The sequence below is a fragment of the Xiphias gladius genome, chromosome 23, assembly GCF_016859285.1.
Source record: "Xiphias gladius isolate SHS-SW01 ecotype Sanya breed wild chromosome 23, ASM1685928v1, whole genome shotgun sequence".
Classification (NCBI taxonomy): Eukaryota; Metazoa; Chordata; class Actinopteri; order Istiophoriformes; family Xiphiidae; genus Xiphias; species Xiphias gladius.
Genome location: NC_053422.1, coordinates 4318562 through 4334667, shown reverse-complemented (window position 1 = coordinate 4334667; position 16106 = coordinate 4318562). Strand labels below are relative to the sequence as shown.

General features: G+C 44.7%; 1 protein-coding gene across 3 annotated transcripts in view; it reads left to right on the top strand.

Annotated features, from left to right (window-relative positions):
• LOC120785461 (polycomb group RING finger protein 3) overlaps positions 1-16106 on the top strand; it is a 61934-nt gene that overhangs the window by 25056 nt on the left and 20772 nt on the right. The window contains exons 2-4 of one of the 3 annotated variants that reach the window (XM_040120207.1): positions 1681-1789; positions 7622-7739; positions 13444-13540. In XM_040120207.1, coding sequence (XP_039976141.1) covers positions 1775-1789; positions 7622-7739; positions 13444-13540 — 230 coding nt within the window. In that variant the 5' untranslated portion in view covers positions 1681-1774. Of the gene's footprint in view, positions 1-1680; positions 1790-7621; positions 7740-11930; positions 11997-12071; positions 12197-13443; positions 13541-16106 lie in introns of those variants that run through there. The other 2 variants (XM_040120209.1, XM_040120208.1) reach the window with 2 other exon arrangements.

Genomic DNA, 16106 nt, shown 5'->3' with positions numbered 1-16106 from the left:
AAAGCAGATGTCAACATCTGTTTTTTTTTTTTTTTTTTTTTAATATCCACAAATCCTTAACATTTAGGCGTCGTTTTCAGTGCAGACAGTTTGTTTTCACACCTGTCTGAGCAAACCAAACCAAAAGAGGAAACGCTCCTGAGCTTAAAACAACTGTTTCAAACGTGCTTGGAGTGAGCGTGACCTCAATTCAACCCCACCGATGCACAAATATAAAACACTACATCACAGAGGAGTCACCGAGCGTCGTGTGACGATAACATCTGTGTGAAGCCCATCGGCGCGTGACGGCTCTCTAATAGGCAGCGGTCCAGTGTGCGTCCTCAGCAACCCCCGCCGCATTTCATCTCTGTCGACTAACTGGGCTAATTTCATGGTCTGATGAGCAGACAGAGGCAGGCTGGCAGACTTACCGTGGTCACTGGAGACTTTAAAGGCAGTGTTTTGATTCCTTTTTTTTTTTTTTTAACCGTGTGTATGTGTGTTTGGAGGAGGAAGGAAACAGCGGTGGGTGTTCGTCTGTCATTCCCTCTCCCATCGTGACCGGAGTGGTCGGACTCCCACAATTAAGCAGTGACTCACACAAAGTGATGGCACGACTAGATACTGCTGCCCGGCCCGGGAGACAGAAAATCTGTTGCCCTCTGTGAAGGACGACTGCAACTTTCAGGAACGCCTGTGTAACTTGTGTCTTGAAGGGCTGATACACGAGGTCCTCATCTGTCTGTGCGCTCTTTGTCGCCAGGCAGTCATTGCTGTGGTATTTGGCCTGTCAATAAAACAGCGCGGATGGTACTGTGAAGTATTGTCCCTTGGAGTTTCCATTGTAGAAGCTTTCTTTTCTTTGGGTTTCTCGCCAAAACCCAAACCAAATATTTAAGCTATCAGAATTGTTTGAAATTTTTAGAAATGCTCTTATTCACTCACTCTCTTGCTGAGAGTGAGATGAGAAGGCTGATATCACTTCATGTCTCTACGGTCAATGTGTAGCTGGAGCCAGCAGCCAGTTAGCTTAGCATAAAGACTGAAAACGGGGGAAACGGCTAGCCTGGCTCTGGCCAAAGGTGACAAAGTTCACATACCGGCACCTCTTAAACCCACTGATCGAAGCATTACATCACTGTGTATTTATTTTGTACAAAAAGTGTAAAGATTTTACAGGTGTTTTGTGACAGACTATTTCTTGGCCAGGACCATCTTGGAGTCTCCGCTGGTTGCCTTGCAGACTGTCAGGCACATATCCCGAAGTCAAAAAGTTGTTTTTCCCCTTTGGTTTTTTTGTGTGGATCAAACAAATGAGATTTCCCAATGTTAATTGGTGAGCTTTAGGGGTGCTGGTTGGCAGATCTTGGACAGAGCAAGGCTAGCTGTTTCTCCCCGTTTCCAATCCTGATGCGAACCTAAACCCCTTTTTTTTTTCCTTTCACGTTACTCTTGGCAAGTAAACAAATAATTGTGTTTCCCAAAATGTCTTAACTATTCATTTGAAGCTGAACTGGCTATAGGTTGAATCTCTATTGTGTGTTCAGCAATAGTACGTACAGGGAGTATTTAGTCTCCACGAATACTAGTTTTGGATGGTTTTGAGGTCGCCATTGTTGCCCACTTTATGGCCTTGAAAAAAAAAACAAGCAAAGAAAAAAAAAAAAGATTTCTTACTTTCCCCTCTCTTCTCTTTAGGCTCCAATGAGAGGCTCTCCATGATGAGGAGCTAACACTGTCGGCCGCACAACCGCAGAAGAGACGTGGCCGCTGCACCATCCACAGTCGACGCATGGCGGTATTAGGGGTATGAACCACACTGTTTTCGGCTGTTTCTTGTCTCTTTATCTGTACTGGAAAACCCACAGAGCTCCTTTTGGTGCCTCCGTAGCCTCAAGAATGAAAGGGAAATGTGTCACCGACCGTTTTAGACATTTAATGGACATGGGTCAATGGCGCTCAATGTCGGGCATGGTAGCAGAAATCTTCTTAGGGGTAAACTTCGGTAAGGGATTTTCTGTTTATGTGGATCCCAAATATTGATGCCATAACTTACCGATGTGTTACTTAAGAATTAACAGTGAGTTAATAAGAGAGAACCAAAGGCTTTAATATTTGAATTTAGCTTTATAAATACTGATTTTTGGAAACGGAAACTACATCGCTCGGATGTTGATTTTCAATTTAAAAGCTTGCATGACCCCTCTGGGAGTTAAGAGAATATTCTGACTAGGGCTTCTCATTATTATTATTCTGATGATTATTTTCCCAATTAATTGATTTATTGTTTGATCTAAAAAAAAAAAAAAAATCTTAAATACTCAAACACATTTAGGAAATAGTGACAGTTCCCATCACAATTTCCTGAAACTCAGGGCAACATTTTCAAAATGCCTGTTTTGTCTGACCAATTCTTCAAAACCCAAAGATATTACATTTTTTTATCACAGGAGAGAAAAAGTAGCAAATCCTCACAATTGTGACGCTAGAAATGAGGAATATTTGAAATATTTAGCTGGAAAAATTTCTTAAATGCTTAAGACTAATCTTCTCAGCTCTATCTGTGACATCTTGGTTGTCTGAAAATCAAACCAAACATTTTCTCAGCTCCTGTAAAGGGTGACATGTTTGAGGATTTGAATCTTGTCCATCCAGCCTCTGCATTCGTCTGGTGTCTCTATCTTCTTTCTATCTACCTCGGCGTCCAGGTGCTCGTACAGTGTTAGCAGTCAGCGAGGATTTCAGAACAGGTTGGAGCCTTTCGAGTGATGGATGTTTGCTGTCTCTGTGTCTTATTCACCAGACACAACCATCCATTATCCGAGCGGTGGCTGGGTGTAATTTCACATCTGAGCATTTGGCTGCAGCTGTCGGCTGTTGTGGTCGGTTGATGGGTTAGCCTTGTCGCACATTCGAGACAGTAAGCTGGTCAGTCAGTCAGTCAGTTACCGCGGGTTCACGCCACAAGAAACCCGGTTTGTGTGTCGTGTCCGTGGGGAACACAGATATAAACAGCGGTCGTGCATTATTTGGATCCTCTTGTTAAATGAGGTTGAATGGAAAAACGTCTTAAAATTGACCCATTCTTTTGTGTCAGAGCTGCTCTGAAATCCAGGGGGGAAAAAAAACTGGTGGCGGTAGAGTTAATTTGGCAGATAGTGGCGACAGAAGCAGTCAGTTCCGGAAAAGGAAGGGTGGACAGAAACACCAATAGAATTAATTGATGGTCTGACACACAGATATCTTCACTGTAAAACTCCTGGAGAGCTCCTGGAGTCCACAACCGCGGCTGGAGCCAGACAGCCGAGCCTTCTCCTCAGGGTGTCTCTGGGTGCGTCTGCGACGATACTGAAGGGCTGCCTCCACTTTCATCGAGAGATAACTTCCTTTAAAAAACACAGCTCAGACATTCTGTTTGAATTTCTTGTTATGTTAGAAGTTATCTCTGCCAGACAGAAACAGAAACTCTCAGCCTGGTTATAGGGGCTATGCATTTGTGCCCTTATACTCACTGATTTCATCTGGTGACCTGGGGGGGCAGCAGACGTTTTTAGAAGTGTAGTTCACGAGCATGTAACCTCTAAATCAATTTGTATCTCCACCGGCTCACTGCAGGGTCGGGTCCCTTCTCCTTTATTTCGTTTCATTTTATTTTTAATCTTGCACACAGATGACTCTTGTGGTAAACATAGAAATCACCGTATTGCAAAATTTGCTGTCGACAGTCTTAGTACGTCTCTCTCAGTCGGTCAGATCAATCACATGGATCAGTAAGTCAAGAATTTGTGGACTGTTGCGAGAGATCTTTTTTTTTCCCCCCTCAGATTTATATAAATCCAACACTAAAGAAATGATAATCTCCCCAGAAGACATGGACAGCCTTTCGTGAGATACAGTGTACAACAAAACCGAGTACAAAACTGGTGTAATACCCTTAAAATGTCACGTGATTCAAAATGGTACCATCTTGCGATTGTTGTGTTGTTTTTACTTTTAAGTTGAGGTTCAGGTTATTTGATCTTATGTTCAATTAAAAACAGCAGGTTACGTAGACTGCTTGGAAAATATGGGCCCCACAGTGCGACCTCAGTGAGGCAAAAGTGAGCACACTTGTGATTTCTGAATTAGGGCTAACGGCGTGAGCAAGGTTATAAAAGAACCTGCGAACACCGCGGCTTCCCCCGTTTCGGTCCCGGGTTGTGTCTAATGCCACGCGGCCCCGCGCGGCGAGGAACTGCCCGAAACGCGTAAGAGACGTGGCCCTGAGACTTCATAAAGGCGGGAGAGGGTGCAAGAGCATCGGTGGGCCTCCGAACGCGGGCTGAAACGCAAGCTGCAGCCGCGTTCAGGAGGTACAGGGAGAGCCATACGACCAAGAACAGGAGGCGCGGTGGCCGGGCGTCACACACAATTCACTATTTCCACAAGCTTGCATTGACAGAACAGCTTCTGACTCGGTCGAAGGATTTTTGATTTTTTTTTTGTGTGTGTGTGTGCTTTTGTTTGCAAGCTGGCTTGCCTCGAATTGTTCCTTGAAGGACAAATAAAGTATTTTGAATTGAATTGAAAGACGAGAGAGAGAGAGAGAGAGAGAAATAAAACACACACAATGTAGGCGTATGTAGCTGGCAGCTTATCCAAACATCGTTAAAATGTTTTAAACTAGTGGCTGGAACGGAGCGATCACGTTGACGAAGGATCATTTTTACAGTCAGAAGCACCTGAGGGGCCTTTGAACTGCAGTATCAGTGCGGCTTTATTATGTAAAGCTACAGTATATGTCCTCATCGTTATTGTTACTGCTGATAGGTTAGCTGGAAGCTATGGAGTGTGAAAAGTGTTATTGTCACAAAATCTCGCACTGATGTGTCAAATAATTGTGCTGTAACTAGTAGCCATCAGGATGAGATCCTACCACCTGGGGGCCCCGGGGAAAAAAATGAGCTGTGCCCCCCCCCTTTTTTTTCCTATGGTTTTCATTCAGTGAAATGTGACATGTAGACAATAAAGAAAAACGGCGATTAGTCTATTAACCGATTCACTGATCGACAGAAAGTTAATCTGCAACTATTTTCATAATCGATGAATCATTTCAGACATTTTCTTAAGCTGAACTGTAAAACTTTCTCTGGTTTCAGCTTCTCGGATGACTTTGACAGCGCCTCGGCCTCTGAGAAAGTTTTTTACAATTTTATAGACTTAATGACATGTCAGCTTCTAGTGGTGGGTCCCTCGGAAACCGAATGTGCTGCTGAACTGCGCCTCTGTAAAGCAGATCGCTGCTTTTGCCATCGTGGGCGTCTTTTAAAGCGTGAATCACCGGCTGAGATCCCCGTCGGAGCCCGTTCTCCCTGCTCCCCGGACTCTGATCGAGCAGGTACATGCTGAGCTGAGGACTCGTCGTAGCGCAGCTCACGGTCTCCACCTGCGGTTCAAAACTGGCAGTGAGACGTCACTGCCGACAATTCACCGCTGCTACCTGCCTCGTTGGTGACTTTGTCTCAGGTGAGGGTCAGGATGAATAGTACAGCGGTGAGAAAACAGCAGCACCAAAACGGCCCCCCACTGCTGCAGTAGACTCTTGAAGGTTTTTCCTCAAGGGGGCACAGAACCAGAAGACAGAAAGAAGAAAGGCAGGAAAGCAGGAATGATAGCCGAGTAGCTCCCTGGGTGCAATGAGAGCAGGCACAGAAAGCAGTGAAGCTGTGCTAGCTGACATAAAGGGCCGCAGAACTAGTAGTGATTATGGGTGTATCACCCCCGCTGGCAGTGTTGTACTGGCTGTGGCTTTTTTTTTTAAATGGTTGATATTATATGTGGTGAAGTGGCTTTTGATGCCCTGCACTCACTGCCATCATAGAGGTGTGCTTGATTAACCTTCCTATCACTGAGGATGTATCTGATTTATAAATAATTCTGTCCGTGTGTTAATAAATCCCCGTTTTTTTTTTTTTTTTTGGCAGGACCGCAACAGCGGGGGCAGCCCCATAAACACGAATGTCCTCGACTGACATTTAGTGCCTGAGTGATAAGGTTACACCAATGGTCAACCCGAATAGCACGTGACTAAGCGCTGCAGTTACGCAGTTGGCCGTTGCTCTTTCGAAATGAAATGGCGCAAACAGTTTCTATTGCACGATCGGGGGGGGGGGTTGTTTACAGGCAGTGCTGCCATAATTTAGCGTCTTCGTCACTACATTTACAGACTTTTCACACCCGCTTTAGCAGCTTTTTTTCTTTTCTGCCGACAAATCTAGCGCCTTTCTGGACAAACCTTGGCCTCCTTCCGTAGAAGAGAGTCACCTTCCCTCTGCAGCCGCACACCTCTCTGTGCGTCTGATTCAAGTGAAGGCACGCCAGCCGGCAGAGACGTGAACGAGCTTCCGACTTTCTCTCTGAGTGATCGTTTTGCCAGCAAATACAGCCGAAACCACAGCACGGCCGTTGTCTTCACCTTGCGCGTCTGGTGATTCTGTCAGACGAAGTTCGAGGATATGAAATCAGGATTTTAGCAGAGCAGCAGCTCGGAAATGGCTTGGAAGCGACTGCCGGTTAACATTTGGTCCTAATGGGCCGCGCTTCAGCCACTGTTTCATTCTTGTTCCGTTGTCTGACAGCGGAAACGGAAAAACCGTTAAGTGAGAACAGCTTCGTTTGGAATTCAGCTGTATCAAAATACCGTATATGTGAGCACAGAGAGTGGGAGAGAAGCACACAGATAAAGGGCGGTGCAGCCACGTACCAGGTTTTGACCTTGTCTTGTTGCCTATGTATCGCCCAAAATGTAATAGAATGAAACTGGCTTATCAATCCTTTGCTCAAATACTGTGAGTCTAAAACACCCACGCACACAGTAATAGAAGGTATAAAAAAAGAAAAGAAAACGAGTCCTTGCCTGTAGATTGCGGACTCACATGGGGCTGCAAGTGACAGTTATTTAAAATTTCCAAAAATGGTGACAAAATGTCCATCACAGTTTCCCCGAGTCTTTGTCACCAATGATACTCAGTTTACAATCACATGAAGCAGAGGAAAGCAGCGAATCTGAGGAGCTGCAGTAACAGAATATTTGACTTTTTTTTGGATGAGCATACCTAATATTTCAATGTGGCACTTTTCTAGTGTATGACACTATATGAGGGCATGTAACTAAAATAGTTTATGGTCTTTGAATTCTCTTTACATCGCTTTATTCATTGATAATGTTTCCTGATTTTTTTTTTTTTCCTTCCATTACAGACGCACTGTAAAGAAAAAAAAAATCAGGTTCAGGTTTTACAAGTTTTGTAGAAGCTTTTGCCAAAGAAAGTATTGATGGTTAAATGTTCTGCGGAGGACTGGTCCCGTTCACTGATTACGTTATTCATGTTTTCATGTGCTAAAGGTACGTTAACGTTGTAGTTTCCACTGAAATATACCATTGAATGCAGGAAGGAAAGCGGTCTGTGACAGTGCAAAGGAAATGCTACGAAGTATCACCAACAGAAATCGAACTCCAAAATATCCGACGCGGCCTAAATGACGCTCCGCGGCGGCTGCGGTGTCGCTGTAGGTCGGCGAGGTGTCGGTTGGACGTGTGCGGCTTTACTCTGCTACTTGTCCTAGTCTGTAATCCTTGATTTGTTTTCTTCTTCCCCAGAACCCCGACATGCTGACGAGGAAGATAAAGCTGTGTCACATCAACGCCCACATCACATGTCGCCTGTGTGAGGGCTACCTGATCGACGCCACCACCGTCACCGAGTGCTTACACACCTGTAGGTCCCTCCTCACACACCAACCCTCTGTGTCCTTTGAAACATTCTCACCTTTCTTTGTTTTGTGCCTGTTGTTTTTTCTTTTCTCTTTTCCTGCCTCGTCGCCAGTTCTCTCCTCGTTTCTGTCTGGTTAGTTTCTTGTTTATTTCGGCACGCGCTCGACTGCGTTCGTCTCCCAGGGTTCCTGCTTGGTCCAAAGAGGTGCTACCTGCAGGAATTTATTCCTGATGGGGAATAGCCCCGGAGGCGAAGCGACGCCTCGGTGACCTGCGCTGGCTTTCTAGCTGCTCTGTGACTCTCGTCGCTGCCTCGGCTCTGCGAAGTCTGCTCCACCATCAGCTGCGAGGTCCCTGAACCGCCTGTGGGTCCGGCTGGCTGCGCGGCACGGTCGTGTGGTGTAGGAGTTTTATGCCGCGGTGCGGTGACCAAACGCACGGACTCACGGAAAACGGGATTCTTTTCACACGTTTATTATCCTTCAGACGGAGGTGACAAGATGTCATCCCTCATTCACACAGCGGTACATCATTAGCTGGGTATTTTCAACGAAGCAGGGCAATGCAGTCCGTCTGTGTGTCTGCAGTTAGAGACAGTGCAGTGTCTGGCTGTCACACAGAATAAAGCTCCTGCAGCCCAAAGGCGTCTTCGGAGTTCTCTGAAAAATACACTTCTTTGCATTGGTAGAGGAAAAATGTAAGATGCGTGTATTTATTTCTAATTGCTCTCATCACGATACACCGTGAAAAAAACCTTTGAATTTATGTTGGAGTGTGTCCTTTATCCTAATGAATTTTATAACAATCTGTTAACAGTTGCTCAAAGAGCCGCAACAGGGTAAAAATAATATTTAAACAAAAAAAATGTTTTAATCATGCAGAACCCCTCGTTCTCAGTCAAGTTTAGTCCCTTTTTGTTGTTGATGTTCAGTTATGATTTATTCAGAGTAGTTAGTCCACTTTGTTATTTATGTGTGACTGCAGCCCCAACAAAGTTAACTTGAATAATTAGACGTCGCAGTTGTTTTTCATTTAGTTTCAGAGACAAAAAAAGATGCCTGCTGTTCTGCCATTGTAACAAGTTTAGAATATTTACACGTCAACATCCTTCCTGAACCTCTCTCTATCCTAAAATGAAATCAGAAATGGAGAAAAAAAACAGAGAGGGTGTGTGAAGCTGGCCACATATTCTCTCTCTGTGGCCAGCCTGACTTGGCCTGACTTGGCCTGACTTGGCCTGACTTGGCCTGACTTGGCCTGACTTGGCCTTCAGCGCTCCGCGGAGGATGGGCAGTGTGGGCATTTATAGACAGATGTCAAATGGGTTCAGTTTGATTCCGTGACAGTGTTTGTTTCGACAGTTCAAATCCTGTCACATTACTTTACTTTTTTTTTTTTTTTTTTTTTTTTTTTTTTTAAAATTCTTTTTTCTTTTTTCACCTGCTTTCCTGATATAAGAACTGCAGTTGTGCTACTGTAGTTTACTTATATATATATTTTTCTGAGTGAGTAGAGATGCTCTAATAGGAGTGTGACACACGTTCTGTTCATAATTTTCGCAGAGTTTTAAATCTGTGTGGCTGAAATCCATCTGGTCTTCAACAGGGACACGACGTGTGAGAGAGAACCGCGGAGCACACACAGTAGATCCATAGTGTAGCGCTGCCTTCAACAGATTGTTCTGGTAGCTGTGTGTGGAAAACAACCAGATGTGATGCACCGTCGTCGAAACGTATAATACTTTGGGTTTTCTGCGTCAAACACATAGATTGTGTCGGTTTAAAAAAAAAAAAAAAAAAAAGTTTTAGCCGAGGCTGTGAGTGAACAAATCTGGCGTTCTTCAGAGCCACAGAGAAATAGAAATTAAATACTCACTTTGCTTCAGTTGTAGCGGCTGAAAAATTAAAAAGGATAAGGACCACATGGGCCCGTTAACTTTATTTGGAATAGGAGCGTAATTAAGAATCAAAAGCGCTTTTGATGCGTTTGGAGAGTTGAATAAACAGCCAATGTGGTTGTGAATTTTGATCGGTGAGGAAGTCATTGAAGTGGGTCCAGCAGCTGGACTCAAGTCGTCCCGTGTTGTGGTTCCTAATCAGCCTTAAATGTAAATATGTTAAACTTTGTGTGGCACTTTACAAGAAACAAATTATGAATTATGGAGCATTTTACAAAGAGGCTTTGCAGAAGGGAGAAAAGTCAAAGAGGAAATCAACCAGAAAAACGCGATTTATTGTACAAGCCACAAAAAGTACAGGTTTAACACCAAGAAACAGCCAAAGAAAGCAGAAGATTTTACCACTGATTGTGCAAGTGTGATGTAAAACTTTTTACCACTCACTTCACATGGGTTCAAAAATGACTGTGTTTTGTCTTGTTTGTTTCGTTCTCCGTGGAACTCGCGTTTACACAATCAGGTCTGAGTAACTGCAGATAAAACAGTATCTGTGAAATGCAGCTGCTGACCATCTGAGGGCTGCCTGGCACTTTTCATTGCCCTTGCGAAACAGGGTTTCGGGGCCGCGCTTCCTCTTAGATTCCCCAACCATCTAGCCAGATATTTCCTGTGTAACCAACGGGGCGTCGTGTGTCCTGCCGCCTCAGTATTTCAGGCGGCATCGCGGGCTCGGTCAGGTCGTGCCGGACGGTGATAAGCGGTAGCACAGGGCCTCTAGAGAGAGAGCCCTCTGCAGTATGCGTCGGCTTCTGTTTTCCCTGCCTGCAGAAGTGAAAAAGGAAGTAGTGCGACCTTGAATTAGCTGTTTTGTAATCCCCCCCCGGGGGGGGGGGGGGCGTCACCGCGTTGATCCTGATTACCTCTTCTGCAACTTTAAGTGCCCTTAAATGCTCACATGAGATCTGGGTGAGTCGTTGGAGGGCAGAGTTAACAGCGCTCTGACATCAAGCCAAATCCCGGTGGTCTGACCCAAGTACGCAGCTGATTTTTTTTTTTTTTTTGAGGTTCTTGTTGTGAAATCATAATTGTCTGGTCCTGCAGAATAATGAAAGGGGTCTGTGGGTTTCGGAGCCCGAGGCGATCTCGCCGCCGCTGCGTTCTGAGCGGTTTAATTGAACTCGACATGTTTATTCCTGGTACAAGAGAATTATCTAAGCAAATTGTGGTGCGGACCAATCAGTCCCTCCTGGTTCTCCTGGAACAGAATGCGGAGAAACCTTCACGTGTACTTAAATTGCATCAGACGTCTCCATAGTTGCACCTCCTGGTATTTTTTTTGTGCATAGATTTGCTACAGTCCTGGCGAACACACATGTATCATGTGTGTTGTAAACACGGGTTTGAAGACGAGTTCTTTAAGTGGCGGCAAAGTGAGGTTGTATCTCTGAGGGAGAAGGTGTTTAATAGGCGTAAATATGACCGGACAAATGGGATTTTGGACTAAACCACGCTTTTTTTAATCTATCAAAGATAATAAAAAAGATGCATTTGTGCTCAACTGAGAGCTGGTATACTGCCTCCTCTTATGGAAACGGGTCGCTACACCGTCTGGAAAAAGAAAGTCGAATTTGTCCAGTGTGTGATCTAGGGGAAATTGATAATGAGCACCCTTTAATGTGTTTTTTTTAATTGGCCCTTGTACTGGAAACTGACGGATATGAATGATTCATATCCACCATCAGTTTCCAACGACAAAAATAGTTGTACGAAAAAGAGAAGCTTAAATTCTTATGTAAGGAACGTACGGGAGTTCAGGAGCAGATCTTCAGTAATGGGTAGCTGATGACGATGATGATTCACTCATATATCTATCTGTTATTTATTACATATATATATATATATATAATATTTTTATGAGTCATTATCTGACAGGCCTGCAGGAAGTTCTTTCCTGGGGAAAATAAACTGGCCCAGTCTTAACGTTTGATGTGAAGGTGTCTTATAAAAGCAGTGAGGGCATCAAACTTAAATAAAAGTCTCTTCATTCATTCATTCATTCATTGGCCTCCCAGCCTCACTCACTGTGAGGCGAGCCCAGGGCGGGCAGTGCAACACCCCGTCTGCACACTCGGGGGAGCTCTTCCACCACAGACGGGACTCGCTCTGCTCGCTGCAAACACTGATGTCCCCCCCCCTCACTTTGAAGAAGCGGCTCCACCACCGGAGAGCGGAGACAAAGAGGTTCACATCGCACCGCCGCTGCAGCTGTTCTGAAGCACGTGCGGGGAATTAGTGGCGGTTTTACACAGAATCGTCTTATTGTGCGCGTGAAGGGTTTCAGAGATGAGAGCTCAGTTCTGTTAGGTATAAACACCTCCTGCAGGATCAGCTTGTTCCTCAGGCGTCAGTTGGTCTTTGCAGGTGTCAAACTTCGTTTCAAAATTCAACGTGTTCATTTCATTTTTCCTCTAATTACTTTTCTTTCACTGTGTGCTTTGTTTCAATGAAGCGATCGGTTGGTCAGCCGATTAATCGATTACAGAAAATGGTCCAACTCCTCAAACGTGAGCATTTGCTGCTTTTCCCTGTTTTATTTCATTATTACCTGAACAACTTTGGGATTCAGACTGTTGACAGACAAAACACGCGCTTTGGGAAATTGTGAAGGGCTTTTTACAGACTGAAAATAAACTTGTCAGGTCTCTCTGGTGGGGGACTGGAGAAGAAGTTAGCTCAGATTTATCTTTGGCATTTTCTGCACTGCAATTTCGTCTTTCCACATCAGCCGAAATTATACGCCGACATATCTTTTTGATAAGCCCACGCCGGCCCAGACGCCTTATCGGGCGGGCTCCAGTTACAGAGAGCCGACAACAGGCTGGGCTTGACTCGCAGCCGAGACCGAGACTACGTCTACGTCGAGCCGTCTAAATTTAAAAACGCAGTTTTCGCGTGAAGGCGAGTCCACGTCAACGTTTCCACGTCGTTTTTTTCCAGGTCGGAGAGCTCTGTCCACACTGAAACACCCGAACGGCATAAAAACGGCAAAGGCTCTTCCTGTTCGCCTTCTTTTCACTCGGCAAACAACGAAACTGCCGATCACAGCCAACATCTGGCGAGGACTCGGGCAGACAAGTCATCATTTCATCTAAATCCACATAAACACAGTGTAGTGACAACACCTGTGTCTGTGTCTGCGTCATCGGCCATGCTGACGTTTAAAATGCGCCATTACAGGAAAAGTTGGGTAGAAGTTCCTGTCGTCCTTAACTGCTGCCACGCAGCTGTTCCCTCTGCCCAGCGACGGGCCGGTACGCCTCCGCTCAGTCTCCCCCTGCAGGGGAATTCGCGAGCTCCGTATTTTTTCTGTTTTTGTTGTCAGACAGCGGCGTGGGTGTGAAATGGGGATTCAACACCAGGCGTCGCCCAGCAGTCATTCTGCGGCACTGTGGCACGCGGCCTCTGACTCTCGCCGGGCTGGCGTACACAGGGAGGGGGAGTGGGGGAGGGTGGTTAGCCTGGACGGGGGCTGAAATGGAGAAAAAAAAGGTGCATTTACGAAATGCGCGGCTTAATGTGGACGCACTCTGAGATGAGAGATTGTTTTTTAAATGTATGATGTGGTGTAGACTTCATTCCTCAAGTCGTCGCGAGTGAAAGGGAAACATTTGTCATTTAAAACAGTTGTCTGCAAAACGTACTTCAATAAACTGGCCAAAGGCTTAATTTATACATATGTATAAATGTAGAGTAACCATATGTCCCTTGTGTGTGTGTGTCTTTGTCTGTGTGTGTGTGTGTGTGTGTCCAGTCTGTAGAAGTTGCCTAGTGAAGTATCTGGAGGAAAACAACACGTGCCCCACGTGTAGGATTGTTATTCATCAGAGCCATCCACTGCAGTACATCGGGTGAGTGAGGGAGCCGCTGCAGACACACACACACACACACACACACACACACACACACACACGGCCTTGTTGTACTATATTCATGGGGATCCATCATTGATATGATGCATTCCCTAGCCCCTTACGCTAATTCTAACCAAAACAGCCATTTAAACTTGTGAGGTCGGGTAGTTTAGTCCACACAAAGCTGTCGGCCCCCACGAGTTTAGTGGGTTCCCGGTTTTTTGGACCCCATGAATATAGTAAAACAAGCCCACACACACACGTACAGTGAGTCGCTGTGTTTCAGTACCATGCTCTTCCATTCTCCTTCACTGTCTACAGTACACCCCTCCTCTCCCTAGGTCCATTCCTGAGTCATTCACTCATAAACATTCAGTGAGCACACACACACACACACACACACACACACACACACACACACACACACACACGCGAGCACACAGACACACACGGACACGTCGACGGTGCTCGGGTCAGTGTGTGCTCTCAGCCTCCTGGAGAGCTACTCATGCCGCCAGGGCACAGTAAATAAAAAAAAACCAAAGAAACAAAGGGCTTCTTTTTTTTTTTTTTTTTTTTTTTTTTTTTTCTGAAAAACAAGACCCTGGACCTCTGTGGCACTCGCCTGCGGTCTCTTGACCCTGGACCTCTGTGGCCGCTCTGCCGAGCGCGGTCTCTGTTTCCGTGCGTTTTTAAATCGGGAACTTGAGGAGATTCACTGAAAAAAAATTAAGCGCTACAAACAACGACATTTGGAAGCCAAAGCTCATTTACAATTCAGTTTCCTACATGAACTAAAAACACAAACAGTATGCAGTGAAAAAGCAGGTCTTCAAAAAACAAACAAAAATAAGACACTGTACTGGATCTCATGCTCCAGGTCGCATCTTGTGAATGACATAACGTATGTTAATTAAATGTCCTTGTTAAATATTAAGGTGAAAAAGATTGAAGCGATTAACAACGGCGTCGCCACTGCTATCCTTTCGTTCTTGCCCCTTTTAGACTGTTATTGTAGCAACTCTGACCCGTGACAGCGCTCCGATACCTGCTGCGACCCACAAGACAACAGTCAAGTGTGGTCTCGTACGATGGGTGGGTTTAGCTGTTCCACTGGATTAATTTATGTACATGAAGCTGAAGTTCAAGATGAGTGGTCAAAAATAGTTTAACATTTTTCCAGGTAGAGAGAAGAGAAGGATTTTGATCTAAAAATACATTCAAAACATATATTAAATAATGTAAACAAACCTTAACACGAGGATATAGGATCAGAACTTGGAAAATGTTTTTTTTTAATGTCTTTAAATGAGCTAAATCAGATAAAAACAAGATAATAATGATAATAATAATGTATCATAGCTCAAATAAACTGAGCACAGTCGCTATAACTACTGGAAGTCTGTCACCACTGCTATGACCGGTACCATTATGACACTGCAGTGGACCTCAGCAAAGCCAACCGCAAAACACCTAAAAGACAAAAAATAAATAAAAAGACATCAAAACTGTTTGAAAAAAGCTGCAGCCTCCGTTCGTAATAATCGACCCCTTAAAATGAAAAACAAAATAAAGGTTTCCTTGTCTGTAATACTGTCGTTGACGTGGCAGGCACAGACCTGATCCGGTACCGCGTGGCGTCCACACATTCGACCAGCGAGCCTCGTGGACCCCGTTCGCTCCTCACGTTAAAGTGAAGAGGTGGCGTTTTGGAGGTCAGGTCTTTATTATTGTTATTTTCGGGGAGTTCGCTCTGCCAGACGGAATCCTGCTCAGTGAGGGATCGCGTCGTTCGTACCCCCTCTGAGCGCTCACGCGTTTAATGCCTGATTAATACGACACTCAAACTTAATGCCTACCAGCAATTTAGTCATTACCGTCTGAACCGTGCTGTCTGCAGACTCAGTGTTTTGCAGGAAATGCTCCATTTCAAACACATTAGCTCTTCACGCAGCTGTTTTTTTTTTTTGTTTTTTTTTTTTTTGCTTCATTGTGTGCAGGGGAATCGGAGTTGATGGGGAAACATCACAAGTGATTTGAAGGCAAAAAGCCCGACAGATGACAGATAATTCCCACCTTCTCATCGGGAGGACCGATCAAAGTTGATTTTTGAGATTGAACTCAGACATCTCCTCTCGGAGAATTAGCTCAGCTGAACTAATCCTGCCATTTGTTCTGTACAAGTGCGGCTTTTTTCTTTGATGGTTTTAATCCATTGTGTTTTCACATACTTGAAATTATCCTGGTTATGACGATAACGCCATCCCAGAAAACGTGCGCAGCATAACATACTCAAAAGGCTTGCAAACAAAATCCTGCCGTTCTTCAACTGTGGGAGGGGAATCACCTTATGTTGTGGGTGATATCTATCTATCTATAGTATAGAAATGAATACTAAGTTCATTTTTTTAAGATGACCTTATCGGTTTTTTGTTTTTTTTTAGAGACAAGAAATCTAAGAGGGATGTGGTAAAGTTCTTGAGTGGCATTGAAACCCACAGCGTTGTGACAAACACAACTTCCTTATAAACCAGGGCGAGGATGTATTAATAGACAGTCTTGC